This window comes from Amphiprion ocellaris, chromosome 6 (assembly GCF_022539595.1).
Source record: "Amphiprion ocellaris isolate individual 3 ecotype Okinawa chromosome 6, ASM2253959v1, whole genome shotgun sequence".
Classification (NCBI taxonomy): domain Eukaryota; kingdom Metazoa; phylum Chordata; class Actinopteri; family Pomacentridae; genus Amphiprion; species Amphiprion ocellaris.
Window position 1 is genome coordinate 22,610,337 of NC_072771.1, and position 24,417 is coordinate 22,634,753.

Consider the following 24,417-nt stretch of genomic DNA (forward strand, 5'->3'; position numbering starts at 1 on the left):
TTACTAATGTCTTTTCCCTGCACCATTTCTGCGATTCTGCACTGGCAATTTGTTGCACACACTACACATGGACCAATTATGCTCTTGAAAATAACTGAGTTGCAGGTCGTTCTGACTCATATACATGCCGGGAGGTGTAGTCAGGCAGTCTGATTGTGTGAGGCTAATAACAGTAGAGTAGGAGGAAGGGGTGTGCGGAGAAGTTAAAAAGGCTATAAGGCTTACAGTGGGCGTAGGCGGATGTCTGGGTCTAAACGTGTGTGTGTTTGCATGAGTGCACAGTGTAAGTGTAGGCACCGTGTGGTACGCTAACCCTACTCTGATAAATGTGTGGGATGTGAGGATCGTTGTGGAGCCCCAGAGCCAATCTGCCCAGGACCCTCACTGTAGCCTGAGGGCCTCCTCAGTGTCTTCCTCTACCTGTCTGTCTCTATTTTTCGCTCTCCTACAATTCAAACACTCCAGGAATGTCTGAATAAAAAGACTTTTTTTTTCTTGTAGTTTCAAGCATGCAAAAGCACATGCTTGTTCCTATTAAAAATTCGCAGCTCAACAATGTGGTAATTATTTTAAAAACTGGCCCAGGTTGGAAATATTAAATAATAAATACATGTCCAGAATTTGATAATATGATGATCCTACTCAAAACGTGTAATTCTCTAAATTTACACCCCTTTGAAAAGAAAACCCAAAAGTTAAAACGGCCACAAAGGATTATGTTTGAAGCCACTGCTAATATTTTTAAGCTGACATCTCCATCATTAAGAGAAGCCTGTAATTAAAGGAAACGCACAAAGCTCTTCTCTGTTGCAAACTGTGAATTAGCCGCTTCGTTACAGGGCAGAGGGAAGCCTTCTGCATGGCAGAGCAGCACTGTAATAACTCACATGCATCAACAAACAGACATTACAAAAATCTGTGAAATATAGATGACACGAACACTTTGTAAATATAATTTTTGCATTTGAACTGATGAGCGCTGCAACACACAGATCTGGAATCAAAAAAAGATTGCGTGAGAGGAAGAGGAAGGGAGTGATGCAGAATCAGTGTGTGATGGAGCTGAGCAGCAGAGAGAATAAGGTGGTTTTGATCAGGAGTTTCTCTGGGATAATTGTCAGGATCTGCTGTTTGGAAGATGACTGACAAAAGGAAAAATATGACAGTGGAATTTGTTGAGGAAACATGAAAATGTGTCAAACATCCGTCAAACAAAGAAATGCAATATTTATGGATTCTTGAAGAACCTCTCTCTCGCTACACACACACACACACACACACACACACACTCATGCATATTGCTAAAGTCTTCTTGGCGTCTTCCCTACAAATCATTTCCCATGTCGTCATGCGTCTCGCTAATGTTCTCTCATAAAAGGATTAACATGCAAAAAAAGGCTGTTTACATAACAATGACAAGTGTGTTAAAAATCTACAGTTCCAAACGTGATTATGATAAGCATGTGAAAGTTCTAAACCGACCTCAGGCATATGTTTCCAGACAATTGTAGTCATTTTACTGCTCGTAATGCTGCTCATGATTAAAGAAAGTAAATGTGTACAGTTTAAAACACGGACCGCTTCAAATAATGACGAGGATTTAAAAACACACAATCCAGTCTATAATGTGTATTTTAACACAAATGCACACACATTTTTATGTATATTTACTTTTATCATTATATAAAAATCCTAAAATGTCGTGGCCAAAAGAGAAGATAAATAAAATTCATTTAGTTTATGTTTTTTTTAAATGGATGACTTAATACATCCTGTTAAATGTACATATAATCCTACATTTGTATTTAATACATTTTAAGTCACAGCAAAGTTTTTAAGCTATTGACACATAATGATACATACACACTGTCACTGCTAAATAAAATAGAGCTCTTTAAGGGAAGAAAGAAAAAAAGAAGGAAAGTTTTGTTTTTTCCCCTTTTTTTCCCAGAGAGCCTGTTGATTAATTAGAGCTATCTGTCTGAAGACCTCCTGGTATGGTTAGACAACCTCTCCTCCCTCACCTCTCCCTTTCTCTAACACACACTCAGTCGCTCGCACTCACACACCTACTAAGAAAACAAAACCCCACTAATCATTTGAAGCTTGTGCTTTGTAGGTGGGGCCCGGTCATTATCAGGCCTCAGCAGTGCGGGTTTTTGTTGGTTTTAGCTTTGCATCCTCAATCAATCGCTAACAGGAAGAGCTTTAATCAGGGTTTTAATGCAGCAGTACAAGAGGTGGGCTGGCCCATTGTCTGGGTCTGAAAGGCTGATCGGAGGGGAGTCCTCTCGCGTTTCTTTACATTCACCTGCTGGGCCCTATTGGGTCTCTTTCTGAAAGAAAGGGACAAGGGAAATGAATAAAGAACACAGGCAAAGTGTGGGTCTGCTCAACCAGCCTATGGGTTAATCAAGGAGCTACTTGTCATCTCCACAGAGTCTCACAGTTCTGGCGGTTAAGCTCTCCCCTTCTCTTTCCCATGCCAATTCAGGCACACTGAGGAGCTAGGCTGGGATGAACAACAGCAGGCCATAACACAACCATGAGCTAATGATATGCTACTCTGAAATGAATGTATGAAGCAGAGGGGTGCTGGGAAAGAAGAACAGAAAGGGGGAAAAAAGTTTATGAATGGAGGAGAAATGCAATTTTGAGAGTCTGAATATATGAGAAAAAGTATGAAATGAAATCTAAAATAGATTCCGGTATATTGTACAGGGGGAAGATGTGCTTTGCAGAAATATTTTGTTAAAAAACAAATGCACAGACACACAGATTAGGTCTGCAGCAGAAGCTCTGCAAATCACCTATGCAGTAAATCCTTCCAAGTCTGCAAAATACATTTGTAAAAACAAAGCAGAACTGATATTTCTGTATAAATTTTTGTGGTATGGGATGTTTTTGTGTTTCTGCTTTGGTAAATATTGCTCACACATAAGCAAATTCGAGAGGGGAGGACCTTCTTCAGCATAACTTGCAAAGGTGACAAGTTAAGACCCTGGATCTCTAGAAAAAAAAAGAATTTAAGTTGAGTTTTATCAAAAAACCAGCATTTGCAAAGGTGCAATGGGGCAACATTTGCTCCCTTTCACAGCCTATTAAATGATGCTCTTACCCCATCTAGTGAAAAGAAAGAGTAATTCATCCACAGAAAGGAATGAGTCAGTGTGTGTGCGTGCAAGGGTGTGTGTGTTTGGGGGGGTTCTGTTACATGAACCTCTCAAGAAACATAATTAAAATAGTAAATGAACGCATTACCATAATGCAAAATGTGATGTAAGCATGGGAGTGCATTTGGACTTTGAGGAAAAGGAACAGACGCATCAGCGTTTATTTGTACTGCTGATGGTATTAATTATAAATTTGATTCCTCTCAATATTCCTCACACAAAGACCACAAGAGGGCATTATTTAATCTGGGTATTATGGCACAGTTTACTACTGATTACACTGAAGTTATACAAATATATCCAGCTTTAAACCTCTGCACATAAAGAATAAAACAGACAAGAACTTGGAATGTTTCTAAATCAATTCCAGCTTCCGACTTATTTATTATTATTATTATTATTATTATTATTATTATTATTATTATTATTATTATTATTATTATTATTATTATTATTATTATGTTTTAGGTGCTTTTTAATAGTGCAAATGTTTGGTAGATATAAATTCAGCAACACAAATACAAATTTAAATCCTTGTTAAAATGATTTAACAAAATCAATTACAGTCAAATAACAGTCCAAATCATAATAACAGTAATCATTGTTGACAATTACATTTAGATTTATACATTTTAAATTGCCATTCCTTTGCTGAAATCTGATTTGACTGAGCAGAGATCCAAATCAACATTTTACATCAACATGTTTTCTGTAAAAGTTCAACCCAACGTTTATGACATTTCCAGGATAAAATGCATGCAATTTGCGCAGCACACCGAGTGCTTTGGAATTATGCTTGTACTTGAAACGTCAGATTTGTCAGAGACAATGTAGACTGGTGACTAATGGCTCATCTACCTGACAGGGCTTTTTGTTGAAGTCCACAGGAAGTCTGCAGGAAGCCTTCAGTGCTCTCCAGCAGGGATTGATGCACTTATAAGAATGCTCTCCAACAAAAGGGATGGCAGCAATTAGGAAAACAAAAGAGGGGAGGGTGCCAGTGATTATAGCAGGAGCACTTCAACAGCCAGCTTCTGCAGTATCAATTAGAGAAGCCACAAAGAGAGCCAGAAATATCCCTTGTAGCCGTTGATATTTGTTAAATATGTTTTTATAAAAACACTACAATTATAGGTAGAGAAAATATGAAAAAACAGGATCTATTTAAATATGTGCTGTCAATGTACCAAATGTGGTGTTATTTTTATATAAAAGGCCTTTTTTCCCTTTGTGTGTGATTTTATCTGTCTGTAATTTTATTTGGTTTTATCTTTTGGGAATAAATGAAGCACGCAAACTGTGAAACCTGTGAGTCGAAAACTGAAAATCAGCATCCTGTTTCATTTATAACGACTGTGTTTAGACTCACTTGAGCATCCTCAATTAATAAATAACAAAATGAGAAAAATACACAGCTATTTCAGTTTTATTCACGTTCATTTTTACAAGCTTCATTCGAAAGCTTATTTAGGCTCATTTGCAGCTTTTGAGAGTTCACTCTGACAGGCGCCGACTGCAGAAGGTCAGCAATTCACCTGTAAGTCGAGAATTTAGCCTGCCTAATTTTTGCTGTCCTTCAGGTGCAGCCTGCCACCCTCTTTTGCATTTTAATGCAGACAACCTGATTATTAAATCTTAGAAGGCTTTTTTTCTTTTTCGCCTGAAATAAATGGTTTGGGTTGCTGGGCAACCTGACTTGATCAAACACAGCTCCCCTCCCCCAATTTGAAGCTCATAATTCTTCATCTATATGCAGGCACCTACTTCTTAATTAGATTAAGATGCATAACCCCCCACTGCGAGCAAATTCACACTGATGTACAGCTCGTGTACACTCACATGCATTCATTCGTGTGCATACACACATTGCTTTAGCGATAGTACTCATCAGTAAAAAATGTAGCTATCAGGAAGAAAGAGCTGATTTTGGAGGATTTATATAAAAATGGCTAAATATCAGCAAGCAGAATGCATTCATTTCAAATGTAACAATTAGACCAGGGTGTTTTGTATTACTGTGTGACACTAGGATTAGCTTAGTTTCAGAATTTTAGTTTCTTTATGCTTGAAATTCTGATAACATTATATTGATCTATTGGAAATAAAACATTTTTAAAAGCAAAAACAAAAAAAATGAAGAAGATTTACACACTCAAGCTTTTCATAAGACAGAGAGAACAGAGCCAAAAGACAGGTCAAACATTATTCTACCAGCACAGCATTTCACCCATGTGGTCTGGCTGTTTGGAAAGGTGAGGACACTCCACACTCATATAAAGGGTCATTTGGAGGACTTGTTGGAGCCTTGTTCTGTGAGGGATTGGATTTTTACCAGAATTACGGCACCTTAGCATCACTCTGAATCTGTCCCTCTCTACATTTTCATCAAGGTTCTCAGAATGATGGAGCACGACGTGTTTTTCACTCCCCAGTGATTTAAATCTTGGCTGCCATTTCCAAATGATCGTGAGTGACTTTGTTTTCTAAATAAAACATTTATATCTGAATTTACCGAGGTGAGGGGAAAAAAATCAGAAACTTTTTTTTTGCACTGTTTGCATTTGTCTTCAAGGTAAAGTTATAATGGGTCATCAAATTTCATCCAATTCTCAAAGGTCTGACTGTGGAGGAAGAAGCTGTATGCATATAGCAAACCAAGGACAGTTGGATTTGCCGTAAAGAGCATGCCAGTGCTCTGCCCTGGAGCTATGGCTTTGATTGAACACTAAAATGAGTTGAAATGTCACAAATCTCTACCAATATGCTAGAGAGCTCGAAATGAAAATTGGCCTTGGGGTTTTAAGGTTCCCATTAAGAGTGTGCTTAACACGTTCTGTTAAGTGTGGTTGGAGTGCATCAAAAATACAACATAATTACGTGTCTCCGTGCAGTCAAGCAAAAATGTCCCTAAAATTCCTCGATGCTGAGCAGGTCTCACCGGTGAAATTCATGAGAGTCAGAGTCAGGCCTCAGAAACGCCAGGGGGGCAGCTGGGTTCAAATGAAACCTGCTGATATGTGGTCAAAAAGGGAGCAATTATGATGTGATTGGTCCCAAAAAGCTGCTTCAATTCACTATTTTCCTACAGGTATGAGCTTAAAGCAGTATTTTCCAAAAACATTCGAAGTCGGAGGACCACAGCACACGTCTGAATACTAACATGAATGCAAACCTGCCTTTTATTAACAAATTCCTTTGTACATCACAGCAGATGTGACAACTTTTTGTCAAATTAGAGTATATGATATCTTCTGCTGGGTCTTGTTTTATTAAAAATAATAAACTCTGCCTCTATATCAGCATCCCCGTTCCGCCTAGCAATGCCTGTCCTTCTCTGGATGCACTGATTTGATACAACCGTACTCCTTCATATTTACCCCTCATCTCCCAGGTAGCAGTATTTTCAGGAAACAGGAAAATGACTATCCTCGCTGCTTAGTATTCACGTCACGTAAAGTGGGTCTGTGTTCCTCATTTAGTTTTGTACTGTACAGCTGGGGAGCTGTCCAGCACACAGCGGCAGTATGCAAATGAGTCTGGATTTGAATGGAGATGGAGGTAGACACAAAGCACAATTAGAGACCGAGAGAGAAAGAGACGGTGGGGGAGCGCTGAGTGTCTGGAGGGGAGGGGAGGGGAGGGGGAGGGGAAGGCAAAAATAAAAAAATTAATTAAAAAAATCCTGGGCTGCTTAATGCCAACCTGAGGAAACCAATGTACGGACACATTCAAACACAAAAGGCACACACAGATGTGAATGCACTTAAATAGCCAGACAGATTTCTAAATTCTTCAGATAGACAGCTGATCTCTGAGGGGCTCAGACAGCTCAGCTCTGTGATGCGTTTCGGTCACACCAATCACACTGACAATATCCCACATCATCCACATCACACATATCATCAAAACAAAGAAGGTATCAGGCGAGCACACGTGCACTTCCTCGTTTTATTGCAAAGAGAGACTCTCCCAACGCGTCAGGAAGAAAAACAGAAGAATATGCGGCGGGGATGTCGGCCATTTTGTTCTTGGGTGTTGGTTGATGGCCAGCAGCGGTACATATCACCTGACCCAGTGCCTGCATGAGTGTCCTTGGTGGAGTCTCTGACATCAGCACTGCCACCCCTGGTTGCCATGGCAACCACGGTACCAATAAGTGGTGGTGGTGGTGTTGGGGGATGGAGGGCAGAAAATTAATATGCACTTAAAAGGCAGTTTGAATCAGGATTTAATTGTTGGCACGTGAAGCCGAAATGGATTGAACGGTGCAGCAAACACGAGGAACCAGAGCAGGGGCGGGTGAAGAAAGACAGATTAGGCGAGCTCATTGGTCAAAGAAATCATTTGCATCGTTGTCAAGGTTAGGCTATTTCTAAATTATTTTCTTTCATTTGAGAAAGTCACTTCATAGACGAGACGGGGAAGGCGGGCCACGGGGTTGGGGGATTATCCTCCTCCTCCTCAGCATTATCACCGTCATGAATAGTTTACAAAGCTGTGTACAGCCAAGGTGATGCTTCACACAGCATCCAAGCCAAATTTTAGCTGACTTTGTGTCCATGAATTGCAATCATTTTCTATGCCCGGAAAGGTTTTCATATGCAGCTGAAAATCTAACAGACAAGAGTGCAGGACTTGACTGTGGGAGACTAACTTGATCAGGGAGGCTCGAAGATCATTCAGTTGATGTGGCTGTGGCAGCAAATCACCCAAGTCTGATTTCCCATAAAACACTGCCTGTCACATTATATAGGAACAACCTTTACTCAAAGAGACACACACATGGCTTACCTAAAAATGTCTTCAAAACCATCCCTCACACACACACACACACACACACACACACACACACACACACACACACACACACCAAGTTTTACTTGCTGCCTCACTTTCAAGCATCCAAGCATTTCTTCTGTGAATAAAAAGGATGCAGTGGAGTCTCATTATAGCCAAAATATACACAGAAAATTCAACACAAATGCATGAAAAAACCCTTTAACAGCCTATGTTTCAAGACATTCTAACACAAGATAGAGAAAAAGAAGTCATCACACTGCGGAATAGCAGAAGGAAAGGTGTACTACTGTCAGCTCAGACACACGGCCGCGCACACACGCACGCAAAGCAGGCATCCTATGCGCGCTCACATGTGCGCACATACAGTAAACGTTGCAATGGTCTCATCAATAATGCATCGGCACTTCATGTTTATGCAATTTGCAGGGCAAGACCGAGCGATGGATACTGTAGTCTGGAAGCCTGGTGCACGTTGAACATACAGCGTCTTTACAAGCCTCACACACACACACACACGGAGCGCGCACACGTAAAAGTTCACATATCTTTAGCCACTGTAGAGAAACAGATTATATATATATTTTTAAAAACCGTCCTCGGCACATACCTGTTAAAGCATTATGTCTTTGATTCGGGTTTATGCGGGCTTGAAGGGCTTCGTGATAACAACGCACTAAGGAAATAAAACTGTAGCTGCGGTGATATGCAAATTAACGGCTCCCGCAGAACGCAAGGGCATTTATTATTCATAAATTACTCATGTTTATGCAAATCACGGTATACGGAAACACTGGTGGGGGCTGAGCGGGTCTGTCTAAGCACACTGATTCAGTTTCTGTTGCGCTCTTCCGTGTAAAACCACCAGAATCCGAGCATCTGACATGAAGCAGCTGCGGGGTTCTGAACTTTCATCCACGTGGGTTTGGATGGGTACATTTAAAAAGTGGAGAAGCAATGCAGGCCAATGAGGACAAATCATCAGTGTATATAATTTTTTTTTCCACTTCAGGCTATTTATTCCCTTTTTTAATTATTATTTTGCAAGTGCATGCTTGATAGAGTTTGAATGTGGGGCACAGAAAGTCTGAAACCTCAAGCTTAGGTGGCATGATTAGTCTACTTAATATAAAGCTGCATTAGGTAAGAACTGGTTGCGTCTTTTAAATAGGTTTGGAATTAGCATTAATTTCTATAGGTTAGTGGTTCATTTTTGAATGAGTGACATCCTGTTATATTAGGTCTACTTGAATTGATGGCACTATACAGGATAACACAAATAAAGCTGTAAAAATGAGCTAAATGTAAGGTTTATGTCGGAGGTTATTTGCTTAAATATCGTATATCGTAAATATAGTTTGGCTCAAATAAAGGAGAAGGGGAGAAAAGAAAAGAAAATATTGTCAAGCATTGTGTGTGTGTGTGTGTGTGTGTGTGTGTGTGTGTGTGTGTGTGTGTGTGTGTGTGTGTGTGTGTGTGTGAGAGAGAGAGAGAGAGAGAGAGAGAGAGAGAGAGAGAGAGAGAGAGAGAGAGAGAGAGAGAGAGAGAGAGAGACAGAGAGAGAGAGAGAGAGATTTAGGATGCGCGTTGCATCCAGAGTTACGGTAGGCCCTTAGCGTCATCAACAGGAGACGGCGTTGATGTAAAATAATGTCGACGCGCATCGGCTTTGTTATTGCTGATATTTTTGTATATTAAGACGGTGGTTTTGAAGTTAGGCGAAGAAATAAACAGGCGGTTTTGTGCAGTTATATGTTGTTTCGCACCACAAAATTATCTTTGATGGATTAGCTTCAATTCAGACCAAAAGAACGTATGTTACTGGATGTCTAACTTGCCATTCTTTGAGCAGCAGACTAACTTTTACTCACGTTTTCACTTTTTTTCTGGGGCATATTTGATTCACTTATTCTCTCAGGAGCCGTCATGTTCCACAACAGCTCTCAGAGAAAGTACTGGATTTTTAAAAGTGAAGATGAACTGGAGCACATGAGATACAAAGCTAATCAGAAATTCCGTAACAAGGCATTAGAGAGCGGGAAGGTAAGTAGCAGAGACAAAACAATATTAAGTATTTAGAAACAAACGCCAGTTTAGGCCACTGTGTGAGTTTCCTTCACCTGTTCCTCAGCATGGAGTGAGTAAGTCCATGTTCTTGGAGCGTCATGAGGAAGACGTCTTGTTCCGACACTATGAGAGGAGGCTGCTGGACTTCTGCAACGCTTTTAAACCTGCGATGCCCAAGTCTGTGGTGGTATGTATGTAGTTTGTTTACAGATTAGCCTCAACAAAATGACCTTTGGGCCTACAGACACCTGAACCACATGTGTCTCATCTGCGCAGGGTACTGCTGCCATGTATTTCAGAAGATTCTACCTGAACAACTCCATTATGGAGTACCACCCCAGGATTATCATGTGAGTAGTGACTGTCATGGTAAGAAATGAGTAGTGAAAGATCTTTTTTAATTGGATCATGCAGTTTAAAAACACACCAAAAACTACAGAGCCAAATGAGAGCTACACTGATCAGCCACAACATTATGACCACTGCCAGGAGAAGTGAATAACATTGATCATTTTGGTACTATGTGGTGTTCTGCTGGGAAACCTTGGTCGGCTTGGAAGCCGTGCTCGTATAGTATGTTGTTCATTGCAACATTTTAAAAACCGATTATGAGTTTCATTGTATGCACTGAAGGTAGCTTTTAGCCACATCTTAAATAGCTCCATCTGAGAAAAAGTGTTTACGGTAGATGCATGTAGAGTGATACGACATGGATAAATATGTTGATTTAACACTTGATAATGATTTAACATTTATTCAATTAAAACTAAGATAAAGACACTCTTTGCACATGACTTAATGAGGCAGATGCATAGGAGAGGAATGAACGCTTGCAAAAGCTTCAAATGGATTCTAGATGCTTAGATGCTGACTGTATTTATATATTGTGCTGAGGAGGGCGTGACTTTATTTATTGTTGACAGAATTTTTTTTCATGTTAATCTTTCCTCTTTGCTATGTTTAGTGATCTCAGCTTCATTTACTTTCTGAAATTTGTACACTTCATTGCAATTGCAAAGCCATCTACTTAGGCAACCTACATCCGTTTCTGAGGAATATGGCTTCAGCATTTGGTGTTTTGTCAATGCCTTCCTTTAGTGTGTGGGATGTGGATGCAGAGTTACAGCAATTCCCTGTTTACGGTGGCTTCTGCTTGTACCAAACCGTTTGTGAATGTATTTCTGCAAGTTAAACAGTGTGTGGAAGTCTATTTAAAATTTGAAAATCATTTAAAACAAAGCATCACACCCAGTTCAGCGTTGAATAAATCGGTATACAATACCAAAATTGTTTATTCAGACCTCGTTCTTAGCAGTCAGTTCAACCTGTTACAACCTCACCTTTTTGTTTCAGGCTGACATGTGCCTACTTGTCCTGTAAAGTGGACGAGTTCAATGTGTCCAGCACACAGTTTGTGGGCAATCTTCTGCAGGAGACCCCAGCAGGACAGGAGAAGGTTCTTGAGCAAATTCTGGAGTATGAGCTGCTGCTGATCCAGCAGCTCAATTTTCACCTGGTGGTCCACAACCCTTACAGACCCATGGAGGGTCTGCTCATCGACCTCAAGGTGGGTGGTCCCCTCCAGGGCTTTGAATGTTAATGTTGAACACAAAAATGGTCACAGCAATAATCTAGATCATTTTGTAGTAATTAGATTATTTGTCTTGTTCTATTTGTTACGTTTCCCAAGCGGGACCCCAGGAAAATACCCAGAACCCCAAACCTTATTAAAGTATCAAAAGGAAAACCGTAACAAAACAAAGAACCCCAACACAAATAAACCAAACAAAAGGTCACAAAATGGGTTCGGAAAGGTGATAGAGGTAGATTGCCTCTATCACCCACTAAGCCAGCCAAAATGGCTGGAAGAATTATAATAAACAAAACCAAACAAAAGGAGGGGAGGGTGAAATAAATGAGCTTAGGGTGTAAACACAATTCAAAGGGGCTTTATTTCTCACAAGAGAGCTATTTGACACCCGCTCTCAAACAAACAGAGAAATATGATGTGCAGTTCTCTGAAGTCGGAGCCCATCTGAACAGCTCAGGAGTCTGTCTTTTAAAGGAGTGTCACCAATCAGTCCAGCAGGTGCGTCGGATGCAGCAGCTGTAACCACTCAGCCTAATCAACCAGTGTCCCAACACTGATCACATAGACACATATGGAAAAACAGCAAAACAACACAAATTTGCAGTCACAAAGCCACAAAACAAGTTTGAAATGGCCAAAAATACAAGACACAAAACTCAAGTGAACTGATCAATGTGTTTTAAGCATTATTTCCTTCACTGTGGTCACTCATGAATTAAAAAGTCCCCTCACAAACATGTGGCCACCAAAATTGGGCAAGACACCACACAAGCTCATAACATACTAAATTGCTGCCTTTTTACACATTTCATCAATCAGACTAGATACCCCACACTGGAGAACCCAGAGTCACTGAGGAAGAGTGCTGATGACTTTCTGACACAGGCAGCCTTGACAGATGCAGGGCTGCTGTTTTCCCCATCTCAGATCGCTATTACAGCTATTCTGAATAGCGCTTCAAGAGCCGGCCTCAACTTGGAGAGGTAGGTCACTTGTTTTTAATTCAAAACATGCAACAGTGGTGAGTTTGAATTTTAAGTCATGGGTCTGGAATATTTTTTTGTCTTCTGCTTTTTAAAGAATCTAATCCTCACTTTGGTACAACAACAGCAGCCTTTGGATTTCTTTACAAAATGTATATTACTTGGATGTTTTTCCCCTAATGTGTTTGATGTTAAATTAGTTCTGTACATTACACCAAAGCAAAAATACTGTTTTGAAATTTCAGGTGTTGAACCCTGAAAACTGGCTGGCTGGCTAAGTCCTTAGAATGTACAGTAATTAAAGGGCTGAAACCAGTAACTGAGTCGGAGTAAAAAGGAATTACTTAACATGCGCATTTCTCTCACAAAAATCTATAGAAGCTATTATTTTTTCCTTTTTATATGTTACTTGAATACAATCTCCTGTGTTTATTTTTTCCCACATCTAGCTACCTGACTGAATGCTTGGGACTGAAAGAGGACAAAGAGACTCTCTTAAAGATGTACGACTCAATGAGACGTGAGTGAACTGCGCCTCCAGTTTGATACCACAAGATGGCGATGTTGAACTGTTTGAGCCTCACTGTGCAGCACACAGAGCAAGTCTTGTCTTGAGATATGAGTGTTTTCTCTGTTCATTCAGGCATGAAAACCCTCCTAAAGAAGTATGAACTGCCCAAACCAGAGGAGGTGAATGTTTACAAACAGAGGTTGGAGAGGATTCATGCTGAATTTGGAAGTTCAAGCAAGTAAGGAGATGAAGTGACCTGCTCATTTTTGCTTAAAAGATATATATTTTTTTATCAGTATGAAATATATCGTCACACCACAGATCTTAATAGTCAGAATATAATTGTGAAGCTGCAAACTCTTAATAACATTTAAAACCATAAACAAATAATCCCTAGTTCTTTATCTACTCCACATTAAGGTGCAATAAGAGTGGAGTATTTTTTGTTTCACTGTGACAATACTAATTTTACTGAATATAAATTGTCCTTGTAGCACTGGCGCACTAGTATGTGTAATCACTAGGGATGTCCGATATTGGCTTTTTTGCCAATAACCAATATTGTCCAACTCTCAATTTCTGATTCCGATATCAACCGATACCGATACATGTGGGCTGTTTAATTTTAGGTAACATCGCATATCTCCTGCCTAATTTTACTGTGATGCATTTGCATTGTCAAATGCAACAAGGCTTTCCAAATGTAAACACTGTGCAAAATAAGAAAACTACTTCAACTTAAGTTATGGAAAAAATGCCATGTTTTTCCATATATATATATTTTTTTTTTAATTGTCTCAAACAACAGCTCACATTCTCCCTCTCTCCCTCTGAGTCTGGTAAATGCCGGCGAAATCCAGACGTTATTTTATCGGTTCTCATGATAGGCAAAAAAAAAAGCTAACGATATTGATCAATATTACATTTTTATGCCAATATCGGGCCGATAATATCGGTGGTCTGATATTCTTGGGTATCCCTAGTAATCACAGATGTAATTCCATCACCCCACTCCCCAAGTGATCAACTCCAGGTATCCATTGTCATATGTAGTAACAGTTTTATTTAAGCCCAGTTGTCGTATCTAAGATGCAAAAGGTTCAAGGTTCAGTATCAGGTAGAAAAATAAAAAGGAACACATCATCATCAGCTGTATGAAATACAGAAAGGAAGTACAACAGCATGCCGCATCGCTACCTACATCACCCATACCAAGTAGCACAGCTGATAGTGGTATAGCTGATGAGGAGACTCTCAGGCTGATTCGTTGCCACTCGTCTGTTAACACTTGGTGAGGTCCGTGGTATCTTAAGTGCAACTACAGTTAACAGTTTGGTAAACTTTTGAGCTATGACAGGCACAGATTCACTTTGCAGCTGCTTGGATCGTTTAAGGAGGCACACGAGGCCGACCCTCATGACTTTGATAAATCTGTGCATGGCATGACTTCTCAGGGTGGATCTATATGAAAACAGTCGGTGCACAGGTGTGTTGAAAACCCCACCTGTGATAGTGAGAGAGCGAGAGAGAGACTGCAATGCATGAAAGCTTTCATTTACATCCAAAAGGCATAGAAGGAGTTCAGGTGATGGTTGTTAGAGCAGCATATATGTAGGCCCATACACGATAGCAGGATCCATTCAGGGTTAACACATGCACAGGACAGGTTACAGGTATCTCCTACAAACGCTTTGACTATCTTTCAGCTCTGTTCAGCTACATCATACACAAACACAATTTATTTCTATAGAAGCCTAAGCAGATAATATCAACAAACAATGCAGTGTATAAAAATGTAACAAGTGGTTCCAGTGCTGCGTGGAAGTTTATACACAAAGACAGTGGAAGTTTTCAATGGTTTGGAGGAAGAGCTTATCATAAAATCAGGTGACGTGGGTGAGGGCACGGTGAGTAGAAAGGGAGTTAAGGCTTGTGTCGTCTTGGAAAGAGGTGCTATGTTTAAATTCCCTGATGACAGCAGAAAACGCTACTTCGATGCTTTGGATTGCCTCCCCTCTAATGTCATTACAAGTTTTGTTTTCCAAAGAAAGGAGCGGCCGATCAGGGTGTCTGGCTCCGTGTCAGTCACCAACCACTTCTGAGGGAGTGGCAGGAATACCAGGAGAAAAGAAGTTCAGACTTTTCTGCAGTTCGCTGTATCTCAGATCTTCGTAGAAATCAACTCCTCAAGGTCTCACACGACAAGGCTACTTGTCAAAGTTCAACACACTGATGGTGTCTGAAGCATTTTGGAAAGGGCTTTGGAAGGACAGTATTCAGATATGCAGCAAGTGGTTTTCCACGGAGAACAGCCGTATTGCATTTGTACTGCCAGGAATCTAGGCCACATGCTTATAAGTACAAACTCACTTCAGTCTTCGGTTGTGCACCTCATGGGATGAGGCCTCACTTTGGCTGGCTGTGCGGTCTGACTACCGCACTTTGATTCTCAGGGGGAAATCCGTAAATATCTCACATTACCTGGATGGCAGCAGCCAGAGACATGATGGTGCACTCTATCCTGTAAGATAAAGTGGACATGTTTGTGAAAGGCACATGCTGACGAATCACTCAGTTTTGCTATGTATTAAAAATGCTTCTGACAGGAGGGCCAGAAGTCTGTATGCATCTATTTACACATGGTGTAAACTATTCTAAATCAAGTTACAGCAATTGAAAATGAAGACATAAAAAACTACAACTACTAATGGAAGTCATGAAGGTGTAGTGGAGACTAGATGTAACACTAGCTAAATGAGTGTTGATGATGGACTTCAGGGATTTGGCTGAATTAACACTAAAGATAAGGAAAGAGGTTCACCAACACTTAGGACTTGCAAACAACTTGTGATTCACAGATGTGTTCGTAGTAATAGGTAATTAACATTATTTTTTGTATTGCAGTAAACGGAAGAGAGGATATGAAGAAGACGGCCATGTAGCAAAAGAGCCGCGTTTGACAGAAGAGGTGAGATATTTTCATATCAGCTACAGGCCAACATTCAGGCAAATTCCACTCAAAGTGGAACCACTTTTTGTAGAATTTCTCCTAAATAACACAAACTTTGTTTTATTTCAGGAATGGACTGATGAAGACTTGATATGAACACAATATGGTTGTGAAGTCAAACTGAGTTTTAAGTTATTACTGTACTTAAATCCAGTGTTTTACTGTCAAAGGATATGACAGAATTGACCAAACACAATGGAGTGTCACTGTTTGCAAGAGTACATGCCATATTTTCTGTATAACAGTTTTTTGATTTGCCTTTGTTCTGCAGTAAGAATAAAGCTATTTTTATACATGTTTCTGTGGATTAAAAACAGAATTGTTATATATGTATACAGTGGGTACGGAAAGTATTCAGACCCCTTTAAATTTTTCACTCTTTGTTTCATTGCAGCCATTTGCTAAAATCAAAAAAGTTCATTTTATTTCTCATTAATGTACACTCAGCACCCTATCTTGACAGAAAAAAACAGAAATGTAGAAAATTTTGCAAATTTATTAAAAAAGAAAAACTGAAATATCACACGGTCATAAGTATTCAGACCCTTTACTGTGACACTCATATTTAACTCACCTGCGATCCATTTCTTCTGATCCTCCTTGAGATGGTTCTACTTCTTCATTGGAGTCCAGCTGTGTTTAATTAAACTGATTGGACTTGATTAGGAAAGGCACACACCTGTCTATGTAAGACCTTACAGCTCACAGTGCATGTCAGAGCAAATGAGAGTCATGAGGTTGAAGGAACTGCCCAAGGAGCTCAGAGACAGAATTGTGGCAAGGCACAGATCTGGCCAAGGTTACAAAAGAATTTCTGCAGCACTCAAGGTTCCTAAGAGCACAGTGGCCTCCATAATCCTTAAATGGAAGAAGTTTGGGACGACCAGAACTCTTCCTAGACCTGGCCGTCCAGCCAAACTGAGCAATCATGGGAGAAGAGCCTTGGTGAGAGAGGTAAAGAAGAACCCAAAGATCACCGTGGCTGAGCTCCAGAGATGCAGCAGGGAGATGGGAGAAAGTTCCACAAAGTCAACTATCACTGCAGCCCTTCACCAGTCAGGCCTTTATGGCAGAGTGGCCCAACGGAAGCCTCTCCTCAGTGCAAGACATATGAAAGCCCTCATAGAGTTTGCCAAAAAACACATGAAGGACTCCCAGACTATGAGAAATAAGATTCTCTGGTCTGATGAGACCAAGATTGAACTTTTTGGCGTTAATTCTAAGCGGTATGTGTGGAGAAAACCAGGCACTGCTCATCACCTGCCCAATACCATCCCAACAGTGAAACATGGTGGTGGCAGCATCATGCTATGGGGGTGTTTTTCAGCTGCAGGGACAGGACGACTGGTTGCAATTGAAGCAATTGAATTGAATAATATATACCATTATTGCATTACATTCACTCTGTTTCTTTCTGTGTCCTTTCTCCGAGTGTCCCTGGTCCCAGAGCTGGATGCTGGATGCTTCAGATGTGTGGCTGTGTTTTATGGTCCTTGTGTCCCACCCCCCCACCTCCCTATCTCTACCCCTCTATCTGTATCCCTCTATCTCTACCTCTACCCCTCTATCTCTACCTCTCTACCTCTTCTGTCCCTCTCAACCCGCCCGGCCAGCAGGCAGATGGGTCCCCCCACATTAGAGCCGGGTTCTGCTCGAGGTTTTTTTCCCTGTTAAAAGGGTGTTTTCCTTGCCACTGTCACCTTTTGGCTTGCTCTGGGGGTCAGGCATATGGGTTCTGTAAAGCGTCTCGAGACAATTTGACTGTAATTGGCGCTATATAAATAAAATTAGAGAGAATTAGAGAAAGATGAATGCGGTCAAGTACAGAGATATCCTGGAAGAAAACCTCTTCCAGAGTGCTCTGGACCTCAGACTGGGCCGAAGGTTCACCTTCCAACAAGACAATGACCCTAAGCACACAGCTAAAATAACAAAGGAGTGGCTTCGGAACAACTCTGTGATCATTCTTGACTGGCCCAGCCAGAGCCCTGACCTAAACCCAATTGAGCATCTCTGGAGAGATCTGAAAATGGCTGTCCACCAACGTTCACCATCCAACCTGACAGAACTGGAGAGGATCTGCAAGGAAGAATGGCAGAGGATCCCCAAATCCAGGTGTGAAAAACTTGTGGCATCATTCCCAAGAAGACTCATGGCTGTACTAGCTCAAAAGGGTGCTTCTACTCAATACTGAGCAAAGGGTCTGAATACTTATGACCGTGTGATATTTCAGTTTTTCTTTTTTTAATAAATTTGCAAAAATTTCTACATTTCTGGTTTTTTTCTGTCAAGATAGGGTGCTGAGTGTACATTAATGAGAAATAAAATTAACTTTTTTGATTTTAGCAAATGGCTGCAATGAAACAAAGAGTGAAAAATTTAAAGGGGTCTGAATACTTTCCGTACCCACTGTATATACCTTAAAAGTAACAAAGCCTTGACACTACGTTCAGAGGACAATGAACGACTCCATTATCTACTTTACAAAAACAGTTTAATAAGTGCATGCATGTCTGATACAGTCTGTACTATTCCAAAAAAATTACTGCTGTAAACACTTTCATTTTACTTGGTTTTTCTGATTATGTGTCGTGTCTGGCATTGGGAAGTTTCCAAATAAGCCTCAACCAAATAATCAAAAAATAGCTGATACAATTTTAGAAAAAAAAAATTCTGCTCATCTCACTTATATACTCATGATTCCAGCAAGAGAATTTATTAATATAAAATAACCATATTTTTCTGAAAGACTTTGTTCCAATCTAGAAAACAAAGAAAGAAAAAAAAGAACAGACAGAAATGCTTGTTTCAGCTCTTTGCAGATATTGTCACAACCTTAAAATAAATCAGTCACTAATTACAGTATAAAAAGCATTATCGCCCATAATCCAGTTACCAGTAAAGGGGACTGAGAGAACTAGCTTCTTCATGTCAGTTTCCTCATTGAGCAGGAACAGGGTGGGGGGATACACTTTGGCAACCTGTGCTATCAAAACACATAATGAGTACAAAGAAACCTCTTGAAATCTTAATATTTGGCCCTCATGATGAAGGGAATGAAATGTACCCAAGTCAGAATCATTAACACAGTTTATGAGGGAAAAATATTTTTCTTGTGCATACAGCTATCAGTCACTGGTGCAAGTTTTTTTTTCTTTATGTTTTTAAGTACTGCGTCGCTTGTACTCAGCTGCTGTTGTTGCATAGCTCTCTTGTGGTGAACAAGACAAGATGGCAGGTGGGTGGAATGGGCGGGACGACCAGAGGAAGACATGATGGAGGGTGGTGGATGGGTTGCCATGGTGATGAGGGTAGAGCATGCTAGGTCTCCTCAGGGCTGCACTCCGGTGGAGGAGACTTGGCGCAAGGATGGGAAGATGGGGAGGAGAAGAGGAGTGCAGTACTACCTGTTGCTGTTGGACATGGCATACTGAGCCTGCTTCTGCTGGAGGAGCTCTGTGATGGCCAGCAGCTTTTTCAGCACATGCTGCAGAAAGGAAACAGGGTTTAAATAAGTCTCCTAAAAAAAAAAAAAAAAAAAAAGACGATGGCATGAATTGCCCTGCGTGTGCGAAGCTGTGATATCATCAGTCTCTGACCTGCTGTGCGCCCCTCTCATTGCTCAGCGTCCGGAGCTCGTCTGAGTGTGTGGCACAGACCTCATGTAGCGCAGCCAGGTCCCGGGACAGGTCCGTCCTAAAGTGCTCTGTGGCTTCAGGGAGGTCAGGAACATTCTAGAAACACAGTTGATCATTCATTTTTCTCAGCTTGTGAAAGAGAGTCTGCCATCAGGTTCTGCATTAGAGCTGCAACTAACACCATTTTTTAGTCCGTATTAATCAGACGATTATTTCATTGATTCAATATTTTATCCATATACATAATGTAAGAAAACAAAATGTCCACGAAAGCCAATGTGACATTTAAAATTGCTGTCTTTATTTGACCAACAGTCTAAAGCCAAAGATACAGAGGTTACTCTAAAATAAGAAAAAAAAGCATTCAAGTTGCTCGAGACTTCAAAAATTATCTAATCAGTTCTAATTAATTTTCTGTCAATGACTCGACTCAGAGTGAAACGAGTCCTCGAGTAATTTGATTACTAAAATGCCTCGAGGCAAAATCGTCTGCCTCCACTATATATGGACGATACAGCGTGGTTCTTTGCTTGTGCTTGTGTTTTGCCCAGAGGGTTATTTCTGTAGCACAGTGCGCTCACTTCCACTTTTGATGCTGTAATGAGCATGCCAAGTGCAGAATGCAAAATGAAGACTTAGACATACAATTGCTCGATTAATCAATATAATACTTGATTGTTAAAATAATCGATAGCTGCAGCCCAAGACTCAACTAAACTTTTCATCTCGGCATAATTTGATGAAAAAGTAACAAACGTGACTCACCCCTAACTCATCCAGAAACATGATCATCCTATGTTTGTTGCACAGGATGAAAGGGTTCACACCCTCCATGTAGGGTTCCTATTGGAGAACAGAGAGTTCGCCATCAAATGACAACACTCAAGTACGTCGCTTTAGCAACAATATTTCATCTGAATACTACGAGTTCATACCTTAGCACCAAATTCAACGAGGTTGGCCAGATTCTGGACAGACTTGGCCACCAGAGTGAGGGTCCTGCCTGCCGTTGAAGATGGAGGGTCTGCACAAAGGAATGGGAAAAGCAAAACACAGATTGTAAAAAGTCACACATGAGAAACAGGGCATTTTGTGTATGGTTTTCAACAGATGCTCACCAGCAATGATGTTGAACATTCTGGGGTTGAGGATGGCGGGGCAGATCAGTCTTAGAAAGACAAAGCCACTGGAACATAAATGGATACGGTTAAGAAAATTGTTGAAATCATTGATAATAAATGCAAGATATCCTGACTGCTTTTTAAAAGTCGTGTCCTACATACGTATCATAGGTGTTTGTTTACCTTACAACTCTTGTCCGCATCGTGGTGTTGGGCCACTTCCGCTGCACTGACTTCTGTAGACAGCCGTAGATGAACCTCAGTGTCCTAGATGGGTCATTACAGAGACATCGGATGGGTTATTTTGGTTTCCTGGTCTTCAGATTTGCATTTCTGTTTGAACTGCTGGTACAAGCAATTCACAGACAAAACCGAGCAATAAATCTGCATGGAGTTTTATGAACTTACGGTGGTAGAATCTCAGCAGCCATGAAGATCTTCTCTACCAGCTCAGACAGTATGTTGAGGAGATGAGCCAAGTTCAGGTTCACGTCCTCGTTCTTTTCCAGTTTGGAAGGATTCAACTAAAAACAGAGAAAGGAAGGACAAGAGCGGGGAGAGGGAGAACAGATACAGAAATGAAGATGAATTAATTAAAATCTATAAGGTGTGTTTGTGACTAATGAGGTAATTATTGTACAGTAATGATAAAAATGAAAAAATATAATGTTTTTACTGTGTTACATTAATCTTGTGCACTGGGTAGATATGGATCAGTCACTGTTAAATGCATTTGTGATATAACCCTGGCTGTGTAAGTGGAAAAATGCTAAATCTAGCACATGCATCTAAACATGGCAAGTGATTAGCAATATTTCTCCAGAAACACAAACTCCCCCTTCAAGGCTGAAATAGCAGCTCTGAGATCTCAGTCATGTGGACGCTGTGCCATTATTATCATTATTTTTTGTCTATCCACTTGCAAAGAGTCTTTGTGAGCCAACTGCACTAACAGATTTGCCGGCCTTTACCTCACAGGACTGTTTGCTTTCCATTATCTTGAGGATGGTGTCTTTGAGAGCGTGGTGGACGAAGGGTGTGGCTGTGGCCTTCATGTACTGCTCCATCAGCGTGCTGGCCAGCGTGGTCGCTCTGAACAATGTTGTGGCCTCGTCTGGTGATATAGCACAATCAGACAAGGTTATCCAAATGTACGGGCACTCTGTTGCACATATTTCTGAGCTGCAGTAACTCAATAAACAAACAAACCAAAACAACAAGGTGAACCCTGCAATTCAATGCAGACTTAAGTATCACTTATAGCATGTCTTTACATTGCAATGCTTTCAGTTGATTCTTTACAGCATGTTTATATTAACTGTCTTTCTGCATCTTACCCTCCATGCTAATTTCTCTGTCATTGAGCGTCCTGAGTAATGGGGCTTCAGCCTTCTCGTGTCTGAAGATGCGCAGAAGGAGGCTCGCCAGCAGGGTGCGGTCCTGACCACACACATGAGCCAAAGCGTAGATGACATGGAACTCTTTCTGCAAGATCATCTGCAGAGGACACACAACAATGACAGAATTTTAAATCAAAAACAGAGCAGACAGTTAACAGACATAGCAATCAAAAGCACTTTTCAGAGGATCAGACCTCCTTGAATTCGCTGTATTCCTCTTCAGGCATGATCTTCTCCATGGAGTAGCGAGCACGTACACGCAAGGAGCCCGGCTCGATGCCCTTCAGAGGAACATGGGAGCTGAGAGGGAACCACTCATCAATCATTTGGCCCTTCTGAAGACGGTTTAGCTGGCAACGCATGAACACTGGGAGGAAGAGAAATCGAAGTGTTGACAATGTGAGTTGTAAAACAAAGCAAAGATAAATAAGGTGCACACAGACTTCGCGATTACATTTGTTTTAAAGTTTACAAATATACTTACGGATGTCACTTTCTTTGCTTTTTTTTGTTTTGTTGCTCAGGCTGATTTCAAATCGGTTAATTTCACTGGATAAGTCACTAAAATAACAGAGAGACACATCTTGTAATTCTAAGCAATATAGCTTTACGAAAACATCAGTTGGATGGAATATATATATATATAGAGAAAGAACAGTAGGGAAATCCAAAGGAGAAAAATACACAAGCATGACAAACTTACTCAAAGATGAATTCCTCAGTAAAGACGGGGTTCTGCCCCTCCCTCGGGTGCGTCTTAGCAACCTGGACACTGTTCAGGTAGATGTTACAGTAGGGGTTGGTGAAATACTTCCCCGGCAGCTTGTGGGCCTCCTCCACGTAAAGCACCAGGCTGCTCACCTGATAGAAAATGAAGGATTTAGCACAAAATGTATGCATGAATTTTGCTGATGTTATGTACTACTTTGGAGAATTCATCTACTTCTGATAACACAATTACTTCAAATTTTGCTTCATCAATTACTCATTGCTGTTCGCCAGAGTAATTAATACTTTTTTAAAAAAATTGTTTGATGAAATCATCTACTGCAATACTCTGTCTACATAAACACACTTTGGCTGATGGTCTATGTACCTGTCTAAGCCTCTTGTTGGAGGTGGGCTGAGTGGTTTTCCTTAGGTTACTACAGAACGTTTGAAGGCATTTCATCCAATCCTGCAAAAACAAAGCACAGTCAGAACATCTGAAACATGCAGTTGTCATTGGTTCTTTTTTGTAAGAACTTGTGTCAAATGTCAGCACTGCGAGTAACTAGTTCCTTCAGTGAAAGGAATAAATCACCTGGCTTTTTTTCATTTACAGTGATCCTGAAAATCTATACCCAACAACCTAGTGGCCCTCTGTTACCTGAAAGCTGAAATGTATTAGTAACCCTGCACTTGCATAGGAAAATAAGCCATATATTAAAATAAATAGTTTGTACCCTTGTCAGAGCATAGTATGAAGCACAACACACCTCCCAAACTATAGTTTTGGTATTTATGAAATGGTCAAAATCATTCATAGATATTGGAAGAATTTTTATGTTTTCCAAATAAACTGATATTTCTCATTGTAGATTAAAAATATTTTATGTTTATACTGTCTTATCTTGCACAAAGCCCACTGTTACTTCCCAAAGAGTGCAAATGGACAGATCTAGCAATTTTGCGAGTTTCAGCTGCAGCAGTTCTGAATCTGGACAAACTAAAGATTTATAGAGCATCCATCAGCTTTTAAAAGTCATGATAGCTCTTCTCTTTATTCCAGCTGTGGCTAAAGTAGCCGAAAGTTAAGTTTTACAGAATTAAGTGCATTTGTGAGATCTCCTGGCTTCCCAAGTCAGAAATCTGTCCTCTGAAACTATTTCTATGTTTGTAGGAGTAGCGATGAGGCAGTTCAGACTATTTGAGATTCCCTCGTCATTCCAAGCTTCTCTGTTAACTGGATCTTGACTGTTGTGCCTGTTTATTTTCATGTGTCAGTTCCGCTTTTTAAATGACCTAATTCATGAATCACACAAAAATGTGATTGTGCATCTTCATTTGCAGAGGTGTTGTGATCAGTATTGAACAAAAATACTACTCTAAACTAAACCTGTAATCCAGCTGCAGCCGCATTGTTT

General features: G+C 40.5%; 2 protein-coding genes and 1 long non-coding RNA gene across 5 annotated transcripts in view; 1 reads left to right on the plus strand and 2 right to left on the minus strand.

The window, feature by feature from the left end:
- Positions 1-8,743, minus strand: part of LOC129349069 (uncharacterized) — a 33,773-nt gene extending 25,030 nt beyond the window's left edge. Inside the window, exon 1 of the long non-coding RNA XR_008601912.1 lies at positions 8,581-8,743. This is a non-coding gene — a long non-coding RNA (uncharacterized LOC129349069). The remainder of the gene's footprint in view (positions 1-8,580) is intronic.
- Positions 8,744-9,595: 852 nt separating this feature from the next.
- On the plus strand, positions 9,596-16,429 carry ccnh (cyclin H). Of its 2 annotated transcripts, XM_023261071.3 has the most exons (10): positions 9,596-9,783; positions 9,889-10,013; positions 10,102-10,224; positions 10,314-10,387; positions 11,391-11,604; positions 12,448-12,611; positions 13,061-13,131; positions 13,255-13,360; positions 16,027-16,090; positions 16,202-16,429. In XM_023261071.3, exons 2-10 carry the CDS (start codon positions 9,897-9,899, stop codon positions 16,226-16,228), a joined length of 960 nt encoding a protein of 319 aa, XP_023116839.2. In that variant the 5' UTR covers positions 9,596-9,783; positions 9,889-9,896; the 3' UTR covers positions 16,229-16,429. The 2 variants fall into 2 exon arrangements, with proteins under 2 accessions (XP_023116839.2, XP_023116838.2); XM_023261070.3 differs by having other exon boundaries at positions 9,596-10,013.
- Positions 14,159-24,417, minus strand: part of rasa1a (RAS p21 protein activator (GTPase activating protein) 1a) — a 32,821-nt gene continuing 22,562 nt past the window's right edge. For both annotated transcript variants that reach the window (XM_023261069.3, XM_035943900.2), the window contains exons 13-26: positions 23,388-23,468; positions 22,995-23,152; positions 22,776-22,852; positions 22,486-22,658; positions 22,229-22,388; positions 21,863-22,005; positions 21,300-21,415; positions 21,075-21,158; positions 20,889-20,956; positions 20,706-20,794; positions 20,536-20,613; positions 19,732-19,866; positions 19,540-19,619; positions 14,159-15,643 (exon numbers count right to left, since the gene is read on the minus strand). In XM_023261069.3, the coding sequence (XP_023116837.2) occupies positions 15,595-15,643; positions 19,540-19,619; positions 19,732-19,866; positions 20,536-20,613; positions 20,706-20,794; positions 20,889-20,956; positions 21,075-21,158; positions 21,300-21,415; positions 21,863-22,005; positions 22,229-22,388; positions 22,486-22,658; positions 22,776-22,852; positions 22,995-23,152; positions 23,388-23,468 (1,491 nt within the window). In that variant the 3' untranslated portion in view covers positions 14,159-15,594. The remainder of the gene's footprint in view (positions 15,644-19,539; positions 19,620-19,731; positions 19,867-20,535; positions 20,614-20,705; positions 20,795-20,888; positions 20,957-21,074; positions 21,159-21,299; positions 21,416-21,862; positions 22,006-22,228; positions 22,389-22,485; positions 22,659-22,775; positions 22,853-22,994; positions 23,153-23,387; positions 23,469-24,417) is intronic.

Bases quoted from the DNA above. Each gene is read 5' to 3' on its own strand.
- ccnh (XM_023261070.3), top strand. From the start codon at position 9,897: ATGTTCCACAACAGCTCTCAGAGAAAGTACTGGATTTTTAAAAGTGAA. The intron at 10,014-10,101 runs GTAAGTAGCAGA...CCTGTTCCTCAG, and splicing joins AGGCATTAGAGAGCGGGAAG to CATGGAGTGAGTAAGTCCAT. The intron at 13,361-16,026 runs GTAAGGAGATGA...TTTGTATTGCAG, and splicing joins GAATTTGGAAGTTCAAGCAA to TAAACGGAAGAGAGGATATG.